General features: G+C 40.1%; 1 protein-coding gene and 1 long non-coding RNA gene across 4 annotated transcripts in view; one reads left to right on the top strand and one right to left on the bottom strand.

Moving 5' to 3' along the window:
- map3k5 (mitogen-activated protein kinase kinase kinase 5) overlaps window positions 1-3,648 on the bottom strand; it is a 107,551-nt gene extending 103,903 nt beyond the window's left edge. Inside the window, exon 1 of one of the 2 annotated variants that reach the window (XM_034699804.1) lies at window positions 2,640-3,648. In XM_034699804.1, coding sequence (XP_034555695.1) covers window positions 2,640-3,063 — 424 coding nt within the window. In that variant the 5' untranslated portion in view covers window positions 3,064-3,648. The remainder of the gene's footprint in view (window positions 1-2,639) is intronic. The other variant, XM_034699806.1, reaches the window with a different exon arrangement.
- Window positions 3,649-13,610: 9,962 nt separating this feature from the next.
- On the top strand, window positions 13,611-21,710 carry LOC117824341. 2 transcript variants are annotated; one of them, XR_004633565.1, is made up of 3 exons: window positions 13,611-13,720; window positions 14,122-14,173; window positions 20,713-21,710. It is a non-coding gene; the product is annotated as an uncharacterized LOC117824341 (long non-coding RNA). The 2 variants fall into 2 exon arrangements; XR_004633564.1 differs by having other exon boundaries at window positions 13,611-13,728.
- The last annotated feature ends 2,228 nt before the right edge of the window (window positions 21,711-23,938 follow it).

Raw genomic sequence — 23,938 nt, 5'->3', positions numbered from 1 at the left:
CGGGTTCAGGCTTTAAAAAAATCTAGGTCATTCGGGTTCGGGCCAAATTCTGTCGGACTCGGGTCGGGTCTAACTTTTAAGGCCCGACTACAGCTCTACTACACTTCTTATAAATGACTTCAAAAAAGACTGAACTGCTTAAAGGTTTGCTGATAATCTATTTGCATTAATTGGGAAACAGATCAGAAGAGAAAACAGTGACTCGATCAGTTACGACACAACCTCATTATATCTTAAATTGTGGTTTTCATGGCTTGTACAGTTAAAGATTACGGGCTTCACAGTAGTAGCCATAGATAGTGGGGTTGTGTAGTTCCTGCAGTATGAACTGAACAAACCCTGCTACCAAATATCTGAGTGAAGGGCTAACACTGGCTGCAGCTCCTGGCTCCTTCACAGACTGACAGACCAGCCCTGTACATTATAGCTGCTTCTTATTTGACCACCACCCTCTAAAGCGTCTGCTTTCCATTGAGCTTTTTTCACTGTTTACTATACAGCTGCACATTTCCAGCAGGATTAGGAGCCAACTGCTACACATACAGTCTGAATAACAGAGAGGAAAGTAGGTTTGTAGATTCCAGTGGAAAGTCCAGCCTCATGGCTCCACTCATGATGACACTCCGGCACAATAAAGGAGCCACACAATGGAAGGGGGAAACTATGTGTGTGCGTGTGTGTGTGTGGGGGGGGGAATAAAGCAATCTCTCACATATTTGTGGAGCAAAATCAAACATGTGTAGTGATGCTCTTTATCACTCTGCATGGTGTGGAAATGAGTGGGACATGAACGCAGCAGCCTCAAGCCCTGACATGCAAAGCTGGGTGTTGTGTTCAGGGAAAGGGAGCAACCTGTCCTGCAGGCAGTTACCAAAAAAGAGGTGTTGCAGCAGGGCCTGACCTTTGACCTCTGACACTTGTTGGCTGTGAGGGAAGCATTCCTGTGCAATGCCAGGATGTAGTAGAGCAATACTGCTTTTTCTATCCACGATTTTACCATAGATTGCATAAAACATGGAAGTAGTCTACCGGAGATAACCCACTGGTCTCTGAAGTGCAGGGTCGGCACTGCCCCAAAGAAACCTGACTGACTGTTGTCCTTTTCAAGGCAGGATTTACTGCATGTTTAAATCAACTACTTAGACTGTGTTGCAACTAGCTGTAAGTCGCTTACTATGCATTTTGAAGCACAGGTCGACTGACGGGGTGCAGGAGTCTCCTTGCAATTTTTTAGGTAGGCCCAAGCAGCAACCTCCGGTCTCAAACTATGAAGCCCATGCGGAAGTGTTATAAACTGCAATTCATTGAGAATCCGCTTGAGGCTGCCTGCAGAAACACAGGAAACCACATAGACACCAATTCAAAAAAGACGATCTTTGCAGCATTAATAAACATGTTTACAGCCTGGTTCAAAAAACGTCTTGGCTCTACGTAGCTTATCTCTCTATTGGATCACACTGTACTTACGTCAAACTATGCCTGGTTGAGTTCCGCATTTCCAATATGGCTGCCGACTTCGATTTGCTTCAAAACAGTGCTCAGGAACAGATGGGTGACGTCACGGATACTACGTCCATATTTTATGCAATGGATGAATTAAAAAAATATTCACCCTCTGTAGAGTTGTCACAAATGAAGAAATGAGGTATTGAAACCAAAACTGATAATAGCACCAGTCTGTAACATGTTTTACTTTGCTGTTTAATATGGAGTGTAATAAGGTTTCTTTGGTTTCTCAATTCGGCCTCAAGGGAGGATCAGAGAAACTGGCTGTTACTAGTTTTGATTACTCAGTCATTGTTTAGTAAAGGGTGAAGTTTCTACAAAGATTGGTAAAAATGATAAACACTGTGGTGCTATTTCAAGACTCAATTTGCAAAGTTTACAGAGTCAGGTGCCGTTACACCTGCCTTTCTGTGTGTAAGATGACTCAGCAAAACCCCAAAAGTTAAATAAACTTGACATATGAGTCAGCTCTCAACTTTTGATTCCAATTGTCGACCTCACTTCAGACGCAGCCATAAGTTTATCTGCTTTCTCTTTGCACACCATCACTGTCAGCGAGCCTTAATCAATAACATGCAATCACACTGTGAGACTGAGACACTTCATCAACCATTCCAAACTACACCTGATCAATGTGACTAACAAGAATGTGATCAGGCAAACAGTTTCAAAGAGAGAGGTGAATCAGCAAGACATGACCTTTGACCCCTGGTGTATGTTTGGAAGTGAGGCAAGGAATCTGTGAAATACCATCATACAGCAAGAATGTGTGACTGACTCCTATTGAAGACTATTTATCTCATAGATTAACCACTGCAATGCAAAACAAGTAGAGTTAAGTGCATTTACATAATTGGTTTAAAGATGCTAACAGGCAGCATTCAGGATCACAACAATTGCATCCAGTTAGTCCAGGTTTTAATGAATGGCTGAGGCGCTACCAGGGATTTTGGCCCCATGTAAAAGTATCACATCAGGCTCCTCCACTTCAGAACCGTAAATGTTGTCATATTTTAGGGCCACTTTTAGTCATGGACCCTAAAAATGTTCCTAACTCTTCTCCCCCATAGGACTCCCCTGCCACATGGAGACAGTGTGGACGTGTTTTGGATGCACTCAGACACCTTTCTCACCTGCATTGTAGAAGTGGTCCAGCACTGCAGTCTCCCCAAAATCCAGCTTCCCAAAGTTCACCGTCTCCAGCTTGCTCCCCACCGTTTCACATGCGTCCTTCAAACACTGCAGCGCCATGCTCTCCGCGTTACTCTGCTGGCTCGCCTCTCCGTTCACCACATAGGCCACCGTCACTGGCCTGTTCTTGCCCGACTTCCCGGTGGAGAGCAACCCTCCACCGTCCATCGGACATGCCACGGGTGTTGGAATCAGCCCCCCACCTCCTCCAGGGACCACCGAGTCCTGCCAGAAAGTCCCAGCTGCAGGGATACCAAGAGTGCCACCTCCACCTCCACTGGAGCTGTCAATACCGAGGCTGTCTCTGCCGGGGCAAGCTCCAAAGCAAGGCACCGGTAAGGATATCCCGTCCTGGTCTTGACTCATCTTGTTTTGAGTGTCTCTCAGTGTCTTAAAGTGTAGGTTTTAATGAGCGGCTACTCCAGCAGTAGTCCATGGAGAGCCAGCGTTACGCACGGCGGTCACTCATGGAGCCTCTGCACAGGCACGACGTGCAACCTCGCTCCGATTCAACGCAGGTAAGCAGTCTGTTAGAGGCTGGGAGAGACTACACATCATGCTGCATGTTTGCTGTCGAATGCACGCTTAAAGAACACCCAGGTAACGCCGAAGTTGGCCGAAGTCACGACACTGATCCAAAGAGGAAAAACAAAAGAAGAAAATCCACCAAAATGCACGCATTCCTCCTCAGCTCTCACAACAAATCCACATACTTTCAGAAGTTGAGCAACGCCGCCGGTGGCAGCGCAGCAACGCCCACAGGAAACACGAACAACGCGGTAGCAGCACGTCCAAGTTACAGCGCTGTTTGAGCCTCGTATCGGTGCAACGACTGCTTGTCATCTACCGAAACAGAAGGCTGACTGCGCACGCATCCAGGCTGCTTTCATGTGAAAACAGACCCTGCCCTGTTTCCACTGTTATCTCGCGCGTCCACACTCACACACACTCACAGCGCGAGCCTCCTGTTTGCTGGGCGGAGACTTCAAGACCATATGTGAAGCTGTGTAGACTCCAAGAAAGGAAGAGTTCACCCAAAACACTACCCAAAACAACACACTCAGCAATACTCCTTTCAAAGTCACAACATAGATCAAATTATAAAATGTTCAAACACAAAGAAATCAGCTTTTTATTAGCTCTTGTTGGCCTCATATGAAAGAGGGAATCATTGCTCTGATAATAAGTCATAAAGTTGCGGGGTATTTCATCATTTCGAACATTAATCTTCTGTGATCGAAAGTAATTAAAGTCATTTTACGGAGTGTGAATAATTAATTTGTGAGTAAAGTTGTTGGCAATGATTTTGGCTGCAGTCCAGCCTGCAAGGGCAATTCAGCTTCTAGTCTGAACACGCTGGCTCTATCATTCTCTTTGAAACATATCTGCAGGTAGCCCAATCACTGACAGTTCAACCAATAAATCAACATGCACAGAGATATGTTCACCATCTCTGTGAGTTGTATATCAGCTGCTGGAACCTGAAGATCCCTTTCTTTCCTGTCACCACGAGGACCTCTTGTGGTAAGGACGGGTCAGTACATGGGGACTTTTACCCGGTAAATCTAAGAGATCATTGTTTCAAAAATCATATTATTCATAGGTTTGTGTTATGAGTTAATGAGTATGGACATTTTTTATTGCACACAATATTTTTTTCAACCTCCTGACTCCCCAATTAAATATTCTGGTTTATATGTTTTATTAATTTATTATTATTATTATCATTATAGTTTTTTTTATGAGCATTCCCAGGATTATACAATAATGGTAACAGATACATATATGAGCGCCTTTTGTATAGTGGCATCAACAATGCACATATGATTAGATTTTTTTAAAAAGTACAAAAATCCTGTTAACCTAAGACAACCTTAAACAAATACAAGTAGAGATATTAGAGAAAATAATAGCTGCATTAACGTATTTGTTGATGTCGAACAGACAACATTCCAAATAACAATGACCACACTTGTGACTCCAGCTTTAACATAAAACATAAGGAAAGAAATAAAAAATAAAGGTAAAAATAAAAATAATGATGATAATGATAAAAATGTGATAAAAATGTATAATATTAAAAAATATATACACATATACATACAGAAATATATATACAACAATATATAGACATACAAACATACACATGTCCAAATTTCCAAAAGAAAACAAAAAAGAAAACAGCAAACCAAACAAAAAACATGTTTATATTTTTTATTTGCAGAAAATATCAGCTGGTAAAATTCACAAAATATGCACTAGTTTTCAACAGTAAATAATATATTTTTTTAAAAAGCAGGGAAAAAACGAAGAAGAAAACATTAATATTCATTTTAAAAAATAGATTAACAATGTTTTTACCAAGGGTGACTTCACTGGGGTAATAATCAGATTTTTAATAACAGCTTTCATGCATCGCATTATGCTCGCAGTTTTTCACATTGCAGTTGGTTAACATGTCACTTTTGACAAAGCTACAACCTCCGTCTTTGAAAAAAATGCAGCCACGGCAGGAGTCCAATAACTGCAGTTCCAATTGAGGCTGTATCCAAAAGCCACAGAAACCTCACTAACACCCATGTTAAAATGACGTTTTTTAAAGTCAAATTGAACATGTTTACAGCCTAGTTCAAAAAGCAGTTTCACTTTGAATAACTCAAGTGTACATATTTACACAATTTGAATTTCATTATTGATTTTGAAGATATTAAGAAGAATAGCGGAGCATATATTTGCATAATTAGGGGCGTGTCTAACTTGTAAGCCTATAGATTCCATTTTGACAGTGCACAGCGTCACATCTGAGATCAGTCCCAGAGGTGTCTCTTTGCAAAGCTAAAAATACACATACATTCTGGGAAAGAGCCTGCATCCAATATTCATATATTAAATTATATACTTGTTTAACATTTTCTTACGGTTTTCACACTCTATATTAAAGCTCCTATGGGGGGCTTTTAGTTTGTGTCAGTTTTGAAGTCCCCCATGAAAAAAGCAGTATGTCTTATCACTTTGCTGATTTTGTTCTGTACATACAAAAGCCATGTTTTCTTTGTTTGTTTTTGAAACCTCATCCTGCTTCGTTTGACATTGAACGTCCCACTTTTGTGGTTCTTTGCTGTGGAGGCTGCATCTTTAGGGTGCTGTAAGTCTTCATATCTGACTCTTCCCCCCTTAGTTTCAGACAATTCAGTGAACTACATTATCATTATCATCTTATCACAGATGGTGTCTTTGCTTTTGATTTTGCTTTGATTCATAATGCATTATTCCTATCAATATTAGTCTTTCTCATTACCGCTCATAAACCTCCTCATAGGAGCTTTAAATCTTGCTCCAGATGCCCCTCTATATTGTTTTTCAGTGCCCAGGATTTTTCTTTTGAGTGCTTTTATTTTTTTTAAATGCACCTAAACTGTCCCTTCTTCATTAACAGCTGATGAACCACCAATTTAAGATGTGACACTATTTTAAGATTGCATATCCTCACTCCCACTACACTGTTAGAACATCACAAGATCATTTATGGAACATTTTTCACAACTTTTATCACTGGGAGAGGATAACTAGGTTTGCTGTCTATATCGTGAGAAGATCAGTGCTTAAGCAAAATTAATAAAATTAAAACCGCATGCGGATGTGAGTGGGCCCTCACACAAGCACCACCTGATGTGCAAATTTGGCTTTGAAGAAGCGGAAGAATCCTAGCGATCCTTAGGGATACAATAGGGCCTCAGCACCACTGCGTGTCAGTGCTTTGGCCCTTATAAGGCTCCCTGTTGGTTTTAGGCTATGGGTGCAAGAGGCTTTTTTGTGTGTCCCGATAATAGACTGTATAAAGTATGGACGTAGTATCCGTGACGTCACCCATCTGTTTCTGAACGCTGTTTTGAAGCCAATTGGCAGCGGCAGCCATATCGCTTCTGTCGAGCCAGTGTGACGTATAGAGGCGGGCTTTGAGCCTCCTAGCCAACAGCTGCAGTGTTCCCACAGGCAGCTGTGCCTCTCATTGGAAGACTATTAATATCTTCGGAATTGCCGCGTTAGAAAAAAATTCACCCCCCTCACAGTGAGAGGACATCGAGAAATGAGCTATTCAGACTACACTCGTCTTTTGTACCAGGCTGTAAACATGTTTATTTCGGCTGTAAAGATCGTCTTTTTCCCATTCATGTGTAAGTGACTTCCAGTACTTCCAGAGCCAGCCTCAAGCGGCTCCTCGATGAACTGCAGCTGTTAACACTTCCGCATTGACTAATTTTTAAACTGGAGGTTGCTGCTTGGTCCCGATGCCCTGAATGAGCATGTCTGACATCGTGCATGTAGCTCGAAAAACCTCTATAAGGAGGTTTATTTTACCCTTTTTTAAAACTATTTAGGGGGCGCTATGGAACAGATTTTTTTATTATTTTGGACGAGACCCCCAAAATATGCAAATGGGATGCGTGGCCGATTTGGTGAAATTTTGTGCATTTCAACCCCCCAAAAATCCATTTCCTTTTTACGGCGAGACATGTGCGTTTGATACATCGCCCAAAGTCATTTTTCTATAACTTTGAATCATCAACGTGTTTACTACAAAATGTGTGTGGTTTGGACTTGATCGGAGAAAATGCCTACGGCAAGATCTCTTAAATATGTACCCTGCTAATCGCCAAAATCAGACATTTAACTCAAATTTCTGAGCTTCCTGTTGGGATTTCACAATGACGCGCGTGGACTTTTTTGTAGGTCTTGGAATGGTAGGTATGCAAAAAAAAATGTCATGCATGTAGCTGAAAGTAGCTTTGACGGGATGGCCTTTTAAGTCATTAGGGGGCGCTGTGGAGTAGATACTCATACGAAAGCAATGAAGTCAGAAATTTTACGCCATGACTGAATTGTGGACAAAGTTTGGTGAGTTTTGGGCCACGCTGAGGCATTCAAATTTGGCTTTTAAGTGGCAGAAAAATAATAGCGATCCTTAGGGATACAATAAGGCCTCGCCGCCACTGCGTTTCAGTGCTTAGGCCCTAATAATAATATAATTTCTAAGTCAATAATATATAGTTGTAATACAACTTTGTGATACAACAGAAAGTTTTGATACTTTTTATGATGAAAAAAGTTCCAAACCTTACTAAAATCTATTTTAAATGTTAGACCATTTAGAGGCCAATTTTCTAGTGTAAGCCAGCCTAAAGGGCAGACATCACATTTCCTGGCTGGCAGGAGCTTAAGGAGAACGGCACCAAGTTTTCACCACTCAAAGGTCACCCACAGGTCACTGAATCATATTTTTCCTGCTAGAGGGAGAGCCTGAAGGACACTCCAAGAGGAACCAAACTACTCAAATCAACATGTATGAGTTGACCTGTGCAAATCAGAATCAATGAGCTGTACTGTTAAAAATGTAGCATTAAGATGTGACAATGTCAAACTCCTCAACACATTTGCTAAAAACAGAAAGAACTCCACCATATTACGAATACCCAAGCATCTGTATTATATACAGTCAGTGATTGGGTTCAAAATGATGAGATTTAAAGAAGCCTATGTAAACAAAATACTGTTCAGGCTGGCACACACCTATATTTACCATCAATGCCTTTTATTTATAGAAACTCCGTGGCCACTACCTGTTGCCACATATTTGATTTATATCTGGAATTTTACCACTCAAAAATTAATCCAGAATTTCTGAACCTCTTGGTAGTGGCAAAGTTGATGCATAAGAGTGCTTCTTCCCCCACATTAACATGAATTCAGATTTTTTAATCTGACAACATTCTTGTGGGTTGTTTTCATTTGTCTATATTGACAAGTATTAACTATGCTCTTCATATAAATCGAGTTAAAGCTCCTGTATGAGATTTTAGCCAGTAATGAAACAGACTTAAATTAATACTAATGCCCTTATATAAACTGCAAAAGTTCCTCATCAAGAAGATTCATTCTTTCAATATAGCTATTTTATATCCGTTTATATCCTCACCTCTCTTATTGTTCTCATTTGATCCACACTGAGTGTTACTTCTTCATTATTACCCACTTCATCGACACTGCGCTCATATTACTGAAAGAGGCGTAACAGATGACACTCTGCAGGGAAAGTTTCACACAGTGAATGCTTAGCAACAATTGTGGTCTACGAATCAATGATTATTTTTTTGTTTCTCAAAATGTAGAAATATATATGTATGTATAAAAAAATATATGGAATACATGTAAAATATTCATTCATTCATAAGAATTGTATTTGCTCACTTCAGTGTTTGACAACACAACATTTTCGAGACACATCTTCACAAAATAGAGTATACACTGTCCATGAACAAACAGGAGCAGGAAGAAGAAAAACTTATAGTACCTGCCCCTACTCTTAATCACAACATAATCTATCACTAAACCAGACGTCTAACCCGTTAGTAATCACCTTCTCTTTTCACCAAACATCAAATGTAACAATAAACACTGAAACAATCAAATACAGATTTACTGGATAAGTTTGTAGTTCCCCATTACTTTACCATTTAGCATTCTTTTAAACTGTAAAATATTAGAGCAGCATTTTATATCATCATCCAGAGAATTCCAAAGTTTAACTCCACAAACTAAAACACAAATTTGCTTTAATGCAGTGTGCACGTATGGACTTTTGAAATGACATTTCCGTCTATGAGCCTCCTCATGAGATGTAAACACAAACAACTTCTGTAAGTTTTCAGGTAATAATCTGTTTTAAACATAAATAATAAGGTTTTAAGATTGTTTAAGGATGCTTCCAGATCTTTACATTTCAACAAATATGAGCTAATAAACAAACTGTTAGTATGTTCTCTAACATTCACCTTATTTATAAACCTGATTGCTCTTTTCTGTAACACATACAAAGGTATAAGTGTTGCCCCATACCTCCGAGCAATAACTAAAATATGGTAGAACAAGTGAACAGTACAAAATACAAATAAAAGCAGAATCCAAACTGTCCTTGGCCCTGCCTAAAGCACTAACACATTTACACACTTACCTCTTTATATAATCTGTGTGGTTTCCAAGTAATTTTATCATCTATTATCACTCCCAGAAATGTAGCTTCTGACACTCTTTCAATGTTAAAATCATTTATAACCAAACTTATTAGATCATCCTTTTTTTTATTACCAAAAATCATAAACTTAGTTTTATTCCAGTTCATGGATAACTTGTTTTCATCAAACCACCTCTTAAGTTGGACCCTTTCGCACACTACAACAGTGTTTGTAACACAAGTCATGCTATGCAGAATTCCTGTTAATGAAAGTCAACATAGTTTTCAGATTAAATGCTTACAAAAGTGTATTTTTTGTCTTTTAAGCTCAGTTCTATGAATGTAAATATAAATATAAGGATAAAGATCATGTTTCGGATCGGTTCTAACCTTCAGAAAAACACAACCTATTTTAATAAAGGTTAAAAACTCATCCACCTACAATCTTGCTACAGCAGAGTATTTCCACTTACATCCACTAGATGTCTCACACTCACCACACATCCATCCACACCTTCCCTCAGCCATATCCAGCAGCACCAGCTCTCAGTACCCTGCCCCGTCCACAGGGCTGTGTTATTGTGTTATTCCTCTGCCTTTAAACACATCTGTCTGTCTGCTCCTCATCGCTTAGCTCTGGGCGAATCACACATAATCACAGCCAAACTCTTTATGCACCACTGTGTCTCTTATTGACACTGAAATCAAGTGCTGTGACTGTTGAGCTTATATTACTGTGAGTCAAATTACAGCCTATTGAATATGATGAACATTTACATTTTCATATAATAATCAACATTTTATTCACATCTGTTCCTTGTCACTCACACACAGCTGCCTATAAAAATGTTTGCTTAAATAGATTAACTCTCAGACTTTATTGTAAAAAGATTAAGACAGACGAGCATTAGGATAATAAAATAGAATAATGACAGCAGGAGTGAAACAACAATAACTGTTAATAGTTGTTTTGCCTCTTCAAGCAAATGCTGCCTGACACATCTGGCACACAGAGCAGCTGATCTGCTGAGCCTCCACATCCTGCAGTCAATCCTCAGAAACTTTGTGTCTGCAGGCGAGAAGAGTTCCTCCTAGAGCTGTGAGCTTCTCATAAGATTACACTGTCTAAAGGCTTTATGGAATGCAAAAAATCCTAACAAGGTGCTCCAGTTACAAACTCAAACACATGAAAATATAAGGTTTATTTTGGCATCTGGGTTTTCTTATTTTTGTCTCTTCTACTGCACCACCACAGTGTAAAGTCAATCACTTCCAATTACATTTCTAGCTTTCAAAATACAAACCCTATCAGAAAACTGACAGAAAGTATATAAAAGTCTGACTCAAATTATCCTCTGTCTCATGCATTTGTAGTGTTTTAAAATAGGTAAAAAATAGTTTTACTGGGTGTTATTCATAAACAATGTTTATTTGTGAAATGGAGTAAGTACTAGGGGTGTTCAGACTAGCATACAAGTCTTATGGTAAGAAAGCACTCAAAAAACACGTCTCATTGAACAGTTTATTTAATGCGGCTAACACGTGATCACAGAGTCTGCATGTAAACAATGTGCAAGTGGTTTAGTGTGGCTAACACTAGTAGAGCTAGCACCACCAACCTTTGGTCCTCCTGCAGGTCAAAATCATAGACTGTATATAAAATGGACAGCGTTGCTCCGCCTTTTCCCATTGTACGGTTTTGAAGCCAAAAAACCCTGTTCAAATGCGCAGCCATTGTGCAGCCAGAGTCTGCGCAGTAGAGAATTTCTGTGGTTGCCACGTAGTTCCCTCTACGGCAGCTGTCAGTCAAAGTGAATCCAGAAGTAAAACCCCATTTTTTAATCTCTAATAACTAACGAAAAAGGAACTTTTCAGAAAAAAGAGGCCTTGAACACAAAACAGTCAAATAATAACTACATATCACCACAGCATACGGATGTGAGAAACATTCGTACAATGTGTATTTATTTTTTAAAGTGTGACTGCACCCCCATTCACATAAATAGGGGAGATGGAGTTTTTGAACTATACTGCAGCCAGACACCAGGGGGCAGACGCTTTGGTGGACGCTTCACTTCCAGCCGAGCGAGCTGCACATCTGGTCAAAATCCACATGCCAGAGGTGCATTGTTTTAGTTAGTTTAATGAGACACAGCTTGTGTACAACTTTAGCTTCAATTACTACACCAAAATACTGCAAAAGGGATGCGATCTGTCATCTGTGCTTGTTTACATCTGGGTTGTAGAGCATTATAGCATTATGGAAGTAGATATTGACTAGAGCTAGTGCTGGCTAGTGGCGGGTGGCCATGCTTCAGCAAAGACACAACATATGACTGACATTTCAGGCCTACATTAGTAATACTATTAATTACTTGTCTAACTGACTAGTAATTCTGGTGCCAACTAGCGAAAAAGTTCTATATTTACGTAAACTAAACGTGCATCCCTTGTAAATATTGGGATACATGATTTGGAGATTTTTTTAGCTGATATCTATAAATTTTTTTCATTTTAAGATGTGTCGTTTATGCACACCTCAGACAAGAAAGACTGAGATTTGGTGCACAGATGCATTTAATATTCTGTACTTATTAATTCTAACTATGGTCACTTTTGTTAGCACTCCTGTGTGGTCAGGGACGTGTCCAGAACTATTTGACCGGGGTGGCCCAACTGAGGCTCTCACATAGGCCAGTGCCTTTACAAATAAATAACATTTACCCTTTCTGTCTTCACAACCTACTTTCATTAAAGTATTAAACAGTTGTTATATTCCTTTTGACTTAAAAAAAAAAACAAGACAAAGTGGCATAAATCGGGGCGCTGGTGGCCTAGTGGTCCCCCACATACGGAGGCTGCAATTGTCGTTGCAGGGGTCGCCGGTTCAATTCCCAGCCGCAACGTTTTTCTGTATTTTTTTCCCCCGCTCTCTCCCCGCATTTCCTGTCTCTCTTCAGCTGTCCTATAGAATAAAGGCAAAAAGCCAGAAAATATAACTTTAAAAAAAAGTGGCATAAATCTTCTAAGCTTAATCCTTTAAGGATTTACAAAAGATGTTTTTTCAAAGTCACATTTGAGGGCACTAATAAAGAAACCTACAGCCAGCCTTTTAACTCGACCCAAATTATAGATTTTAACAGAAACCCCACCTCTGACAAGGCTAACAGCCAGTCATAGTTTAGGATTTTGGGGTGGCCCCTGGACACGCCACTGTGTGCGGTCATCGTAAAGGATTTTATTTCAGGTTTTTCCAAAAGCTATTTCAGGTGTTTTTTGGACCCTTGGTGAGAGAGAAACAAGTAGTAAACACAAAATTGATTTTTTATCGTCGCTAAAAGAATGTGAAAGCATCCATTTGCAGTCACTTAGGGGTAATATTCATCTGCTTCTTGCTTTGTTTGGATCTCTTTTTACTCTAATAGGAAACATGTATGGCTCTCTAGTGTTCCAAAGCCAGCCCCCAACTTTCTCTCACTGTAGGAAGTGTTCAGTGCAGTGGGTGTATCAGAGCTTTGTCTGAGCTGCTGGCTGCTTATACTGATGAGACTCAGAACAGCAAAGCAAACACATAAATCTGTGGTCTCTTCAACCAAAACAATGAGCATACAGGGCCACATTACATTATGTGAAAATCTTAGTTTTGCTTTTCGACTTTATTAAAAGATGGACCACACAGCAGCTCCCCAAATGTGAAGCCAAAACATTTGGAGCTCTATACTGACAGTATACATCAAAAAGCCTGCCCTCTCCATGTTTTCAGATGGGACATGTTTAGCCGGCAGCCTTGTGTCCCTAATTGACCACCATAGGTTCAGACAGACGTCACACCCCCTCAGCTCCCCAGCTGAACTCAATTTATTGCATTACAAAAGCAGGACAGATCGAAACCTTAGCAGGTTAGTTGATTTCTTCTCTTCTGTTTTGTGGGCTTCAAGTCAGTTGCTTCTGTTTGAAGACAATCTCTTGGACACAACTCAGTGAGGTGGTGAAGTCGTGCTGCAGCTCTAGCTGGTAAAAATGTAATTTTCATTTATACTGCTATCAGAGGTACTGCTGACTCGTGCTGGAGTGGGTGAGCCAGATTGTCTGACAGAGGCCCTCCTCAGTCAAACATGGACTCCAGGGCCTGTGTGGGGCTCTGCTCTGGAGATCATGGTTCTAAAAATCCCAGAGTCACCCACTCCAGCACAAACTGATTTATGTCTAAGTGTTCATATTATTTAGAAGTTTGGTTTTAATTTGTAACTCAATGCCATAAGAAGGCTATAATGTCATGACTGTTACCTCTTGACAAATGTGGCTCCTGTGTGCACCAGATTGGGAGGGTACAGGAGGAAAAGAGAAATAAAACCTAACAAACACTAACACTAAAGTCACTGAACTTTTCATTACTCTGCTTCCAACCAACACAGGAATCTGTTTCTCTGTGGACTGAACCAACCTGAGGGATCTTTGCTGTTAAAAGTAAGTCAAATATGTGTTTTAGGGTCAGGACATCACAGACATTCACATACAGTACAGGTCAAAGGAGGCTGATTTTTATTTCCAACTTTTAGTTCCAATTATTCCACATCCTTTCACAACTCTTTTAAATTCCTTTTTTTTTTTTCAAACAGAATCACATGTTGGTGTCTTGATTATGAGTATGACCAGGGACTGAAAACCCAATGTAGTGGCTGAAAGGGTTCGGCCAATTAATAGCCCCTGATCACTATCATCGAGCAGATTTTGATAGTCTTTCGCCTACAACACAACAATGTGTTTCTATAATCATCTTATATCGCTGTAGCTGTGATATTAAAGCAGCCATACGCAGCCAGGCTAGGATTTTCAAAGCCTGGAGTGTCAAAGTGATAACCTGTGCTGTTAAAAAAAAAAAAGTGAAAAGTGAAAAAATTGGTATTTCCTTTATGTCTACCTGAGGCTGACTCCCAATATTTCATTATTTTTTTTCTCATTCTTTTTTATTATATCAAGGCTGAGAGTTATGTATAGTAAGGCATGGTTGGGGGTGCGGCTTATTTGACTGACAGGTGGGTGTGTCAAGCAGTAAAGGCTGATTTACACTTCTGCGTTGAATCAACGGAGTAGCCTACACCGTAGGTCCGCGTGGCTCCCATACCTACGCAATGGCCTACGCACGTAGCTGACGTGCACCTCCTCCAAAATGTAACTACCTGTAGTATTGACGCATACCGCAAGCCCTGTGATTGGTCCACTAGATTGTGTTTCCCGCATTCACAACACTTCCGGGAGTCCCGCTCATTGGCCACACATCGGCCTCGTATTTCATCTCCTCCTCTGTATTCTTCATGTAATCATGTCTGTATGATAAACAGCAACATGTATCAGCTGTAGATTAACATAACACGCTCTGAATCTCTGTGGAAAAGTAAACAGAGATTGTAGCGGGGCCGGAAGCAGGCGACCAGTTATCAGAGAGACCGCACTGCCCTCAAGCGTTTCGGCGGAGAATTGCTGCGTGACACAGACACATGATCGACGCACAAGTATGTGGTGCTCATGTCGGCGTCAGCTCCTGCTGCATAGGGGAGACGCAGAAGTATAAATCAGCCTTAAGGCCATGACCACAACTCCACCTCTTTGCCACCTTCTAAATTAATGAAAAGTTAGTTGGAGTTAATTCCAATATGGCCGCCATCTTTGGGCCTCATAACACCTGTTCAGAAACCTGTGGCTGATACATTATATGGGTGTGTCTTATATAGATTTTGTGTCTTTTCATAAGTTGTTAAAGGCCAAAGTTTCAGGGTTGTCTGAAATGTAGCAAAAGAGGTGCAAATGAATTACTCTTTCTAATCAGAGGGCAGTGGAACACACCGTTTAATCAATCTTCATCATGAACTGATTTGGCAATGTTTCAATTGGCTCTTCTAAAACAAAAGCAGACATCGTAACCTTTGTTCTAAATGTCAAGTGCCAAATAGCGATATATTTGCATTGAATTGATGGCCTGAAAATGGTATGGTTTATTATTTCCTTCCTTAATGCAGAATGTTTGTAATGTCTGATAAATTATAAGTAGATTCACATTTTATAGCTGCAAACTAACATCCTATACTATGTAGGAGTAATGGGTGAAGTTTGTTAAGGTTTGAGTGTAGTTAACCATCAATAGTCCGTCCATGCTGCACCCTGCAAATAAAGCTTTCCATTCTGCTCTGCCACAGACCATGAAATAGTCACTCAGCTCTGAAATGGAGGGAATCACTCACACGGAGGAACGGCAAGAAGTTGGGTTAGTTCTGCCGTGCAGGTAGGAGATAGATACTTGGAGGCACAGACTTATTGCAGCCCTCCATAGATATCTGCCAAAGTCTACACAAACATTAGGAGGGGAAACGGGAAACAAAATTACAGAAATCTGCTAAGTTTGACAAATGGTGGGCCCGGCTTTGCCACCAGCTATTAGCCTGCAATGATTAATAAGTGAGAAAATAATTGCACTTCATTGAGATTGATGACGCCCCATTTAACCTCCACTCTCATCCCGGCTGCGCCACAGAGCAGCGAGATGAGCCTCGGACACACTGCTGCTCCGCCGGCCTCGTTTGGCAACAAATAGATCTGCACACGCACACACACACACAAACACACACTCACACACACAAACACACACACACACACACACACACACACACACACACACACACACACACACACACACACACACACACACACACACTGTAATGATCCTGCGGGGCTTTTCTTAAAAGCCTCGCAGCACTCTGATCATAAGTTCATTGTTAGTAAGTGAAAAACAATGATCTCAGCGCTAGGAGGCCTCTGGGAATCTCTCTCTCCACCAATATAGAAGCATTTAAGTCAAACACCATGGGGAATTAATGACAGCAGAGTCACCATTAGCTCCTACGCTAACGAGTTTGTGAGCCCTGGCCCTCTTGTTAGACACATCTCCTGTGTGTGTTTGTGAGTGTGTTTGCTTGTGTCTGAGAATCTTGTTGATCTCAAACACACAGTAAATGCGTTGGAAAGTGATTTTCACGGGTACAAATGCAAACAAAACAGCGACGGCGGCGATCACTGGGAGTGCGGCGGCGTCTTATCCTCTCAGCCTGCAAAGAGACGTGGCCAAGGTTATTAAAGAAGGATGTAGCAGAGCAAGATGGCCGCTGTTGTGACCAGAGGCGGTGTGGAGAGATAAATGGTTGACCCAGCCTGGTGTCAGGTTAGGATTGATGCCACTATCAGCCCCACTGCTTTCCCAATGATTTTCTCAAATCTCTGATAGAGTGTGTTATCTAGTTACTGGCATGAGGGCAACGGCCTGCAGGCACGGAGAAGGTCAATCTATGAGGACAATCTTTGTTGGACTAAATGAGAAAAAAGAGCTCACAAAAAAAAGAATAAAAAGCAGCTGCTAGGTCTCTGGGATAAGATAAGCCAAATTACTTCTCTTTAGTAGGATAGGCCTCAGGCCAAACATCAAAAAAAGAGAAAAAGGAGGAAAAATTAAGTGAGGCAGCTGGCATGCTCTCTAACTTCAGTGTTGTAGATTTCACCTGAAACCTCTGCGTCCTTAAACTAATGTTGAATCAGAGCGAGAGCTTGAGGAATGTGCTACAGGAGAATGTTTATCTGCTGTTTAATCTGCATTCGCTCTATGAATGTCCTAAGCAGCAGTAAAACAGAAAAATCCAGCAAATATAACACAATCTGGTGGCAACAAAAGCCTCCAAGATCATAAAGCTCCTCCATAATCTCACTCCATCAACCTCTCCCTCTCTGTTCTTTTCAAAAGCGGGCGAAAGAGTTTGACTAATAGGTTGTAATTTAGCAGCCGAGGTCCTGATCAATAATTCGGTGTCAATAATGATGTAGAGGTCTGTGTGAGGGGGAAATGATTCCACTCATTGTCTGAGAAAAATGAAGGTGTGGACATCACCGCCGGCTGTAGGCAGATGTCCACAGGTGCTGGGTTAGTATGATGGTGGAGTTGATGAGCGGGAAGACAAATAACACACATACACACACTAAAAGACACACGCACACACAATGAAAACAAAAACGAAAAGTTTCCTGGTGTTGCATAGGATCAAAACTTTTCAAACACACACACACACATGCTCCTGATGGATGTGATTTTCACCGCCCTTTTTCGTGGACGTCTAAGTCGACGGGTCTTTCTCATGACAGTTTCATTATGATGCTCACTGACAGAAATATTGACCAAACTACCATCAATGAAGGAACGATCTGTTTCTTCATGAGCCAGAAAATTGCTAAAGTGCTTCTCAGAGTATAAAATACAAATTATGAATACTTCCTGATGTAGTGTGAAAATATTGCACCTCTAATCTGCATGCACATGACAGAGGAAATTAAAAAAAAGAAATAAAAACAAAGACAAAACTGTTAAAACAGTGTGGCAACATCCCAGTTTTCCTTGAATACAAAGGCTAACCGCCAAAAGGTGAAAGGTGAAACGAACGCTGTTGCCTGGATTGCAGGACAGGATGTTTCTCCACTTTTCCTTATCAGGGATGGTTGGGGTCCAGCAGCTCCTCAGGCTGCTCTCACATCTGTGCCCAGTAAATGTTATTATTTCCACACTCCCAAGACCAGCCTGAGATGGTTTTTGGCACAGTGTCAACCATAGACAGTATAAAAAATGGACGTAGTATCCGTGACGTCACCTATCTCTTCCTGAATGCTGTTTTGAAGCCAATCGACGGCGGCCGCCATATTGGAAATGCGGAACTCAACCAGACATAGTGTGACATAAAGAGGCGGAGTTTGAGCCTCCTAACCAACAGCTATGTGTTCCCGTCCGGAAGTCAAGTCAGTCATGTCCTTATTTGGGCAAAAAATAATTATCTTAATATCTTCTGAACCGTGGCATTAGAAAAAAAATCACCCCCCGTACAGTGTGTGCCGATCGAGAAACTAGCTACATAGAGCCAAGCTGTTTTTTGAACCAGACTGTAAACATGTTTATTAATGCTGCAAAGATCATCTTTTTTTAATTGGTGTCTATGTGGTTTCCGGTGTTTCTGCAGCCAGCCTCAAGTGGATTCTCGATGAATTGCAGTTTATAACACTTCCGTATGGGCTTGATAGTTTGAGACTGGAGGTTGCCGCTTGGTGTCAACAGGAAGAGGTGGAATGTGGCAGACTCCTTACCATAGACTGATTTGATATGGTGTGTGTGATCAGGATGTCCTTGGTGTTACTTTTACCGTTGATAATCAACTGCTGTTGTGATGGGGTTTTGTCCAATCAGAATCAAGGGTTTAAAGCCCCTTTTTAGGAGCTTGATTATAATATGTAATGATGCCTCTTTGTGTCCTATGAAAGCATACCAGACCTACAATTGTATAAAGTAATTTTCCATTCAGGGTGGACAAGATCTTGTCTCACCCTGTCGAGAGTCCATTTCCCATAACCCCTTGCCAACCATTCATTATCCCTTACTTATAACTAGGGATGCAATGATATAAAAATCTCACAATATGATATCGTCACGGTATTAAGGCCACGGTACAGAATTATTGCGGTATTGTCAAAAAAATAAGATGACTTTGAAAAAATGTCAGTGTGGAAAATTAAGTGCCAGGAATGATAAGGATAAACACACTCACTGTAATTGAACACAAACATAATGCTCAAATGTTCTAATCATTTTGTACCTTGGCTCAAACGCATTCACCAACCTTTTAAATCCCTCATTGTCCACCACTGAAAACAGCTGCAGGCCTTTGGCAATGAATTCTCCGATACGCCTTGAGATGAGTTGAGCTCTCGTGCTGCCATGAGGAAAACTTGGTTGAAATGCCTCACGAATTGATGTTTGGCCTCACTTGCTTCTTGGTTTCACATCAAGAATCTTTTCCAGGTGATGATTCATCAAGTGGCTTCTCATATTACTTGTATTCCCCAACTTGTAGACGATCCCGGTCTGGCAGTGTCTGCAAACAGTTTTTTGCATGTGCGTCATGTTTTCTCCTCGATCGTTTTTATTTACTGCAAAACCAAAATGCGTCCATAAATCTGATTTAAACTTTGCAGGAGGTTCCACTAGTTTAAGTTTTCTGCTCTGCTCCCCCTCTGTGCTTTCCGCCATCTCTTCCTGCACTGCGCAGGGGATCATAGGAGATGGTGTTTGCTTCTCAGACCGGCCCTCTCAATAGCGCCAGAAAAAAAAGAACACCAGCGGGAATACTTCGAGTTCCTGTTTGATACCCTCACATGCCACGGCATTATTTTGAGAATTTTGAAACCGAGATATTTACAATACCATTACATCCCTACTTATTACTGGCATTGGACACTAAAGTGGACACTAAAGGAACTACAGTTTTTAGCACCTCTGCGTTCGCTTCAATTCTCAAAACTGGAGGTAGCTGCTTAGTAGCAATCAAAGCCATATTTATTGGATGTTAGAACTTGCTATGCAGCATTGCATGCTGTTGTGGCATCACACTATTCGTTGCTGTGATTAGAGGCCTTTTGGTCTCTGCACCTAACAAAACAAACTTTTGGATTCTGAAACATTACTGAAATGTTCCACACTTATTCAGAGTGGTAAACGTCTGACAATGCAGCGCTACAATGTGTTAAAAATAAAGCTACTACAAATATTTGTTTGTCTGTTTTCAACTGACAGAGGTCATCATGGTTATTTCTTAAATAAAAGCTACTCAGTGTAACAGTGATGATGAAGATTCTGTTGTGTATACCGAAAGCTCATTGAAACAGAATCCATGTGTCTTTCAGCACATCTTATGAGGTCGCTTTGCATTTACAGTGAACTAAAGTCTAACACTTTTCTGTCACATCATAAAGTAAAACAATTTTTGATTTATGATTTGAAACTATTTTGAGAGGCCTCTTGATATGCTGCATCAGATCAGAAAGAGTGCTGTGTGCCTGTGTCCTCTAACTGTTTAAACCTTCAGATGTTTAATCCTGAGAACTTATTGACCCATAAAGACACAAACTCTTCTCTCCTCTGTCTCCAGCGTTCCCCTCTGACCCCTCCGACCCCTCACCGGCCCTCATCCTGGCTGGCCGCTCCTCCTCAGAGCCGGGCTGAGGTGTGTTTTCCGAGCCGACCTGAACAGTTTGAACATTGTGCTCTGAGTGGATTGGGTTCCTGTCAGGGCTGAGCGTTTGGACATTGATAAATTTCCTCCTGTGTGGGATCGATAACTCTCACCTCTCAGCCCAGGGCTCCTTCAGAGTGGGACGTCATAATTACTCTGTCAAAGTGAATGCCTGTCTGTGTTAAGACTGACGACTGCGGTGTTAGTGTGTGTGTGTGTGTGAGAAAGAATGATATAGGGTCATTCACTTTGTGTGCAAAGCAGAAAGAAGCGTTTTTATGGTATTTTATGTTTCAGGATGTCTGCATGAAGATTTATGGATTATGTTTCTACATGTGGGCTTAAAAGGTTGTGTGCATATGTTTGTGTTTGTGTACGTGTGTGGTTGTGTTCCTGTATGTTTGTGTGGGCCCAGGTGATGCTTTGTTGGTTGAGCAGGACTTGAGACTGGCAGTGATTGACAGCTGGGCAGCCCGCCTCCTCCTTTCTCCTCCCACGGCGCTTTTTGATGCCTGTCACATTGGCCAATCAGCGGAGTGATCTGACAGCTGTCATGACAACAAAATAAACACACACTCAAACACACACACACATACACAGAAAAAAACACACGCATACATGTACACAGACCTAATTCCTAAACAGCAGACCCAAATGGCAAACCTACTTAGCTGCACTCTAAACCCTCCTACAATTTTCAAATTGTTAAGCAGCAACAATTAAGCTGAAAAACAAACTTATTTTGTAAGATTATCCTTTTTTTTTGACAAAAATCCAAATCAACAAATTTATATTGTTGAAAAAGACCAAAATACATATCAAAACCCAAACTTTACCGAGTGTAGTTGTGCTTAGCAGTCAAAAATCTCATGGTACTTAACTCTCCTGTTATGTTGTGGGTCAAATTGACCCTTTTTAAAGTTCAAAAATAAAAAAATAAAAAATTGAAAGTATTTTTTCTATATGAAACGTCTTTGCTTGGCTTAATAGATGAAATCAACATAAAAAATCAAAATGGTTCATTTCACAATTTAAGCAATATATATACATATCTTCCAAACCTGCTAAAAACAGCCTAAAAATCTGGGCATCATGTGACAGAAGAGGTGTCTCGTGTTAATTTATCAACATCACTTCATAAAATAAAAAATAAAAAAAATCAAAATAACATAAAACAAAATCTATGTAATGTAAAACTATTGTATTTATATTTAGGTCTTTCCAATGTACATTTAAAACAGTTTTAACATGATTTTCATGAAAATTGAGTGAGTTATCCTCATTGAACCATGATCTGTGAGGATTAAAAAACACCATTACACTATATATGGATTTAAATGGTTAGTAATGGAGTTAATAATGAGATTAAAAAAATGTTTATTGGGATTTCTTGGGGTTCTGACACTTTTGGATAATTAAATATGCCCCCGGTCAAATTGACCCAGGAACATTATTGCTGTCCCTGAGGAACTAACATAAGAGGAGGGTTAACTTGAGTTGGAGTGACCTGACAAGTTCAGGTTTAAGTCTTATTTTAAGGAAAAAAATTAGAGATTTGGGGTAAAAATGGCTGCCAGTTCAGAAAAAAAAATTCATGCTGGGCTCCTTGGGACAAGGTTTATTGTGATTAATAACTTATTTGAAAAAGCTCATCAGGAAAAATGTTCTTTTTGAACAATGAACAAATATTTATACTCAGTTAAGTTCTTATTTTTGGCGTGTAATATCTTAGAAAAATTTATATCTAAGCTCAATATGGTTTACATAAAGTATCATGGGATATTTTAGCTCATAATGACACTAATACACTTGGTAAGACCTTAATTTTTTACAGTGTAGCTGTGTTTAGTCACTGATTTGCAGCAGTGATTATTCCCATTAACAACCCAGCAGGGATGACAGGGCCTCTCACGTCCATCACTTTGACTGAATTAACATACGCTCAGTTCAGCTGCTTCCTCTGATCTCTGTTCAGATGTTGATTTATTTATTCTGTTTCAGGGAAACTGTGATCCGCCTCCATCTGCTTAAACATCGCTGCTTCGCCACGTTCAGCCCTCCTTCGTTTTAGTGTGAGTTCATAATGCTGTGCATAAGTGTGTGTGCCTGCATGCATAGGAGTGTGGGAATTTGTGTGTGTTGATCTATTTGTGGTTGTGGATCTGTGAGTACAGCTCCTATAATGAAGGGAAAGTACTAAAATTAGGGAAGTACTTCTTAAATAAGTTGAATTATTTGTCAAATGAAGCAGGCAATTTAGCAAGACAAGGTTTTTTAAAAGAATTTGAGATGATCATGTACCAAAGAATCAACAGATATTTGAAGCTAGTAGAAAAACATTTTAAAAACAGTCAAAATGAAAAGAAAATATCTAAAACTTACTTACCTAATAGGTCAATTTACATTCATAAATGTAGCAATGCTTTACAGTAATCTTAAAATAACAGTATAAGAGCTTGAATGTACAGGGATGACAGCATGTGTGTATAGGTGTAAATGATGTGATTGGGACATAAACAGATGATACTGTTTTCCAGCATTTTTGAGCTCTGCAAATAATAAAAGTCATTAACAGCCTTTTGGTCTCTGCTTTCTCAGAGATGCAAACAGCTCTGCGAGCGACAGACAGGAGGAGGAACAGGAAAGGTCATATTCAAAGGTAACATGAGCAAACAATTAAGAGTAAATAAAAATATCTCTCTGGGATGAAATTCACCAATTTAACAGAGTTGAAAAAAAAATCTCAAATTTACCTTGCATACTAGACTGATTTTTAAAGAACATTTTAAACATTTTAATTTTCTGTTATATGCATGCATAATAGTATTTGTGTCTATTGCTGTGTTTTTATTGGTGTGTCAATCTAATGATTGTACTTGCTCTATTTACCTCTTTTTTTTATTTGGAGGTTTCTGTTGTTTCTGTGGTTTAGTGGTGTTTTGGTACGTTCCACCAGCACCCTTGATGTTCCTTTCTAGGCTAATTTTGACTATACTATGGATATTTGTGTCTATATTCAGCATTGTATCCCTGATTATTATGAATGTATGTCCATGCAAAATTAATAAAAAAATATTTTAAAAAAGTTTATAGCTAATGACAAACAAAAACTAAAATAAACACACAACTAGAGTAAAAAAAA

Source organism: Notolabrus celidotus, chromosome 13 (genome assembly GCF_009762535.1).
Source record: "Notolabrus celidotus isolate fNotCel1 chromosome 13, fNotCel1.pri, whole genome shotgun sequence".
Taxonomy (NCBI): Eukaryota; Metazoa; Chordata; class Actinopteri; order Labriformes; family Labridae; genus Notolabrus; species Notolabrus celidotus.
This window is presented reverse-complemented; position numbering and strand designations above follow the sequence as displayed.